Source organism: Nicotiana tomentosiformis, chromosome 4 (genome assembly GCF_000390325.3).
Source record: "Nicotiana tomentosiformis chromosome 4, ASM39032v3, whole genome shotgun sequence".
Classification (NCBI taxonomy): domain Eukaryota; kingdom Viridiplantae; phylum Streptophyta; class Magnoliopsida; order Solanales; family Solanaceae; genus Nicotiana; species Nicotiana tomentosiformis.
The window spans coordinates 49,425,427-49,431,225 of NC_090815.1; the positions used below are offsets into that span (position 1 = coordinate 49,425,427).

At 37.7% G+C, this 5,799-nt stretch overlaps 1 protein-coding gene across 1 annotated transcript; it reads right to left on the reverse strand.

Annotated features, from left to right (window-relative positions):
• Positions 1-1,493: 1,493 nt before the first annotated feature.
• LOC138909643 (uncharacterized) lies at positions 1,494-3,052 on the reverse strand. Its single transcript, XM_070200851.1, has 3 exons — positions 2,785-3,052; positions 2,084-2,134; positions 1,494-1,825 (listed from the first exon to the last, which is right to left on the reverse strand). The coding sequence occupies exons 1-3, from the start codon at positions 3,050-3,052 to the stop codon at positions 1,494-1,496; spliced, it is 651 nt and encodes a 216-aa protein (XP_070056952.1).
• Positions 3,053-5,799: the final 2,747 nt, after the last annotated feature.

Genomic DNA, 5,799 nt, shown 5'->3' on the forward strand with positions numbered 1-5,799 from the left:
TGTCTGTGTACACTGTGTAAGGACCTGATTCGTGCTTGAGTTCCTTTGTCAATCATCAAAATAAGCTTACTTAGGCCAATACATTCCCCCTTTTTGATGATGACAAACTATGTGCTTTTCATAAGCATAAGACCTCTTTCAACTCAACTCAACATCAACATAATGTTAGAACACTTTCAATTTTAAAGCCACAAATCATCAAGGACCAGGTTCATTAGGTTATAAACATTACAGTCCAAAGTAAAAAAGCACAACCTATCTTTCCCCTTTTGGCATCATCGAAAAGTTGCATAATTATGTTAGATATCCAGATTTTAATAGAGGTCACTCATGGCCAATGGGACTACTTCAAATGAAATCATGGAGTCAAGCATCATTTATCAATCTAATGATATTAGCTATCTAAGAAGCATCAACAAATATTTAGAGCACAAAAACAATTGACTATCAATTATACAAGTCATCCACAAAGCATAGAATATAAAGGTGCTGCATCATGAGCAAAAAGAACAAAAAAGGTCCCATTCAGGTCACTGGTTTGTCTAACTAGGCTAGGAAGGTTTCAAGGCTGGGAAGGACCAGGTTCTTGATTTCTAGCCTAAAGCAGCTTCAACATATCATGAACAATGCCTTCATTCTTCTCCTTCTCGTATGCAATCTCAGCCCTGAGAGCATCCCTCTCAATTTTTGCTTCAGCTAGCCTCTTCTTCTACCTCTTAATCTCAGCATCCTTAGCCCCACTCTCCTACACCAAGGCTCTCACTTTGCTGTTCACAGACACCTTCTTGGATGAACCAGGTTCTTTGGGAGCAGTGTGGACTTCATAGTCACATGCAGTCAATGTGTTGGCCCCAATGTGATCTTTTCTAGTACTAACATCCCATTTCTTGAGGGGTAGCTTGAAGTGAGCGAGTACAATCATGAGAGTGAAACCATAGGGTATGGCATGAGTTTTAGTGCCGGTTAGAACCCTATTAAGAAGCTGGATGATAAACCAAGGCCAATTGATCTACCTCCCACTATCCAGGCATTCCATAAGGACTAGGTCCATGAAGGTTGCAATGTGCCTTCTTTCTTGCATAGGCAACACGACATTGCTGACAAATTCAAACAGCACTTTGTGGGGAGGTTTCATCTCGCTTTTGTATACAGCCTTGGGCTAAAGCTCTTCCTCATTGTCAACAAACTTCCTTGTAATGGCAAGTGAGGTGGGAAGGTTTTCTAGGCTTGGCCATTTCAGCTTTTTGTAATCATTGTACCCTTCAGCAGGTACTCCCAGAATCTCTCCCAATTCCTTGTCGTCAAAGGTCATAGTCACCCCCTTCACCACACTAGTGACTCTGCTATTTTTGATCTCACAATTTGCCATGAACTCCACAATCTCAGTTTAGGCAAGCCTTCCATCCATCTGAAGGACTATGTCCTTCCAACCTTGCAGATGTAGTTTTTCCAGCAGCATCACCATGCCTTCCTTCTCCAAGTCCCTGAGGAGTCTACCCTTCAAAAATCAAGATGGTTCTTTTTCCAAACTTAACCATCCTGTCTTGCTCTTCATCAGATTCCTCTTCTACTTCACATTCTTCTTCCTCCACTATTTGCACTTTTCTAGATTTTCTGGCAAACATGGTTATTTTTGACAGAGTAGAAGGCTCTGCATCAACATTCTTTAAAGGTGACTTCTTTTTGGAGGTCTTTATTTTCTTTGCCTTTGGAGTCATAACCTCCACCTCCTCTGCCTTATTTTCATCATGAAGAACCATGTCCATCTCCTCAATTTCAACTACCTCAACAGGTTCACTCACTTTCTTCTTTCCCTTTGCAGCAACTTTTCAAAAGAGAGTTTAATTGGGTAACGACATCTTTTCAGAAGCTCAAGAGTCTAATCAAACTGGGAGTCAGTTTGAAAAGACGTTAGAGACTTCCCTAGAATCTAGGCAATTATCGTGTTGGAGACTCTCTTTGGGTAAAACTGGTTCTTTTTGTACCGGATACGCTTGAGGGAGGTTAGGATTAAATGGGACTCTCCTTTTGATCATGATCCAAATACAATTATTTCAAAATATGCTGAGTGGAGAGTACATACCATGTAATCTTGATGAACTAGGTTCTTCACTGAGAATTCTCTTGTGTAAGTCTGAATTTTTCAAGAAAATAAAGATAATATCATTAGAGATTAATGAGACATTTTAGTACATGGTACAAGAGTATACTAGTGAAAGTATGAGACTGAGCAAAATCTAATCTAATTGTGTACAAAATTCATAAATTATCTAACCAATTTTTAAGTTAGAACTGGTTCCTTTTAGATGATCTTAATCATCCCTAATTCTAACATGTTCCCTTCAAAGTGATTTTTACTTAGAGCTTTTGTGAAGATGTTAGCTATTTTCTTGTCAGTAGCACAAAATTCCACAGTGATTAAACCATTTTCATAGTTATCCCTCAAAAAGTGATGCCTACCATCTATGTGCTTAGTTCTTTTATGATGAACCGGGTTCTTGGTCATTCTAATTGCACTGGTGTTGTCACAAAAGATGGGGATACAACCTACATCAATTCCAAAGTCCATTAATTTCTTTTTTATCCACAACAATTGAGCACAACATGAGGCAGCATCTACATACTCATCTTCAACAGTAGACAAGGCCACATAATGTTGTTTTTTGGTGGCCCAAGACACAAGACATGAGCCAAGAAAGTGTGCCATATCTAAAGTACTCTTTCTATCCACAAGAAAACCTGCATAATCAACATTAGCATATCCCACTAAGTTGAAATTACTACCTTTTGGATACCACAGATAAAGGTCAGTGGTGCCTTTTAGGTATATCAAGATCCTCTTTACGACAGTCAAGTGAGACTCCTTTGTATTTGCCTGAAATCTAGCACAAAGGCCTACACTGAAAATAATGTCATGTCTACTAGAAGTGAGATATAACAAAGATCCCATCATTCCCCTATACAAATTCTTATCAACATATGAACTAGGTTCATTTATATCCAATTTTGTGGCTGTTGCTATAGGAGTGTCAATTTCTTTGGAGTCTTCCATTTAAAACCTTTTTAAAGCAACTCTTTTACATACTTCTATTGGTAGATCATAGTTCTATTTGAATTTTTCTTAATTTGTAAGCCTAAAAAAAATTTAGCTCACCCATCATGCTCATTTCTAATACACTCCCCATTAGTTTAGCAAATTCTTTACTTAACTTATTAGTAGTTACTCCAAAAATTATATCATCAACATATATTTGAACTACCAAGAGATCTTTACCTTTTTCTTTCAAGAGCATAGTATTGTCAATTTTACCTCTCTTTTAGCATGCTTAAGCAAGAATTTTTGCAGTCTTTCATAACATGCTCTTGGAGCCTGCTTGAGTCTATAAAGTACTTTGTCAAGCTTGTCACATGATCGGGACATTCCTTGCTTTCAAAGCTTGAAAGTTGCTTGCAAAACACTTCTTTCTTTATATAGACACTGAGGAAGGCACTCTTGACATCCATCTGATGGATAGTGAATTCCATGGAAGCAGCAAAGGCTATAAGGAGTTTAATTACTTCCAATCTTGCAGCTGGAGCAAAAGTCTCATCATAGTCTATGCCCTCCTCTCGACTATATCCTTGAACCACCAATCTTGGCTTATTCCTTATAATTGTTCCATCTTTGTCAAGTTTATTTTTGATGACCCATTTTGTTCTAATTACATATCTGTCCTTGGGTCTTGGTACCGGATGCCAAACTTGACTTCTATCAAATTGGTTGAGATCAACTTGCATTGTATTCACCCAGTCTGCATCCTGCAAAGCCTCAGCAATATTTTTAGGTTCAATAAGAGACAAAAAATCATCAAAAGAAAAAAGATTCTTCAAAGAATATCTGATTTTCATTCCAGAGGTTGGATTAGTGATTATGTTCTCAATGGGATGAGAACATTGATACTTGTGAGGTTTCACAACCAACTGGTTTCCCCTAGATGTTCCTTCAATATTTTATTGCTGAGGAACAGGTTCAGTGATAGGTTCCCTCGAGGTCTGAGGATCAATTCCTCTTTGTTTAGTTCCCCCTGTCAGGTTGTCCCGGGTGGAAGGACCTGTTCCATCACATGTTCCTTCCTCTAGTGCAACTTCAGTCTGGGCTGTGGTTTCATTTGGGTTTCTTACCATCCCAACTGCTTCATCATCCTGTTCCTATCTCTCAGAAAGAATGTTAGTTTCATCAAAAATCACATGTACACTTTCTTCTACACACATAGTTCTTTTGTTATAAATCTTATAAGCTTTACTATTGAAGAATATCCCAAGAATACTCCCTCATCACTTCTAGGATCAAACTTATATAGGGAGTCTTTACCATTATTGAGCATAAAGAACTTACATCTAAATGCCCTAAGATGGGATACATTTGGCGTTCTCCCTTTAAGTAAATCATAGGGAGTCTTCTCAATAAGAGGTCTAGTCATGTACCTATTTATGATGTAGCAAGCAGTGCTCACAACTTCTGCCCAGAAGCTATGAGGCAGTTTACTAAAAAGAAGCATACTCCTAGCCATTTCTTCCAATGTCCTATTCTTTCTTTCAACTACTCCATTTTGTTGTGGAGTCCTAGGAGTAGAAAAGTTATGACTTATACCATGCTCATCACAAAAATAAGAAAATTTAGCATTCTTAAATTCAGTACCATGAATAGACCTAATTGACGCAAGTTGATTACCTAGTTGTTCATGAGTTTTTCTAACAAAAGAAGTGAATATGTCAAATACTTCATCTTTAGATGTTAATAATAATGTGCAAGTAAACCTAGAGTAATCATCAACAAACACCATAACATATTTCTTACCACCTCCGCTCAATGTTCTCATTGGTCCACAAAGATCCATATGGACCAGTTCCATCGTCCTGTTAGTGCTTACCATTTTTTTGCTTTTAAAAGAGGATCTTACCTTCTTCCCCCTTGCACAAGCCTCAAAAACTTTATTTTCCTTGAACTTAATGTTAGGTAAACCTATCACCAAGTCCTTGGAGACTAGTTTGTTGTGTTGGCTTAGACTGGCATGTCCAAGTCTCTTGTGCCAAAGGAGGGGATAATTATTCAACACACTTAAGAAAGTGAGTTCATTATCTGAAAGTGTGGACATATCCAAAACATATATGTTGTTCACTCTTTTTCCCTGCAAAACTATCTTGCCAGTGGTAAGATTAATCACAAAGTATTTTGTAGAGGTGAAGGCTACCATGTTACCTCTATCACACAATTGGGATACACTTATTAGACTGTACTTCAGTCCATCTATCAAGTAGACATTCTTAATAGAATCAGAATCAGTCATACCTACCTTTCCAACTCCAATGATCTCACCTTTCTTTCAAATTCCAAAGGAGACATTACCTCCTTTAAGGTCCTCAAGTTAAAGGAATTGGTTCTTGCTTCATGTCATATGCATTGAGCAGCCACTATCCATGTACCATATTTGGCTTCTTCCCTTCATTTGGACCTGCAAAAAGAAATCAGGGATTAGTCTTAGGAACTCAAACTAGTTTGGATCCCTTTTTTATAGGCAAAAGGAAAAATCAAATTCATTTTAGCTCAACTTGGCTACCTATTTTTACCTTAAACAATTTTTTTGTTCTTTTGACTTGTCTTCTATTTGTAGTGCATTCACTCATATAGTGACCAATGTTACCACAGTGTGTGCAAATCTTATTTTCAGGGAGTGTGAGATACTTGCTTTTGGGATCCCACTTAGGTGCAGAGTTCCCAAAGCCAATTAATCTTCTATTGCTACTATGATGTTCTTGTAG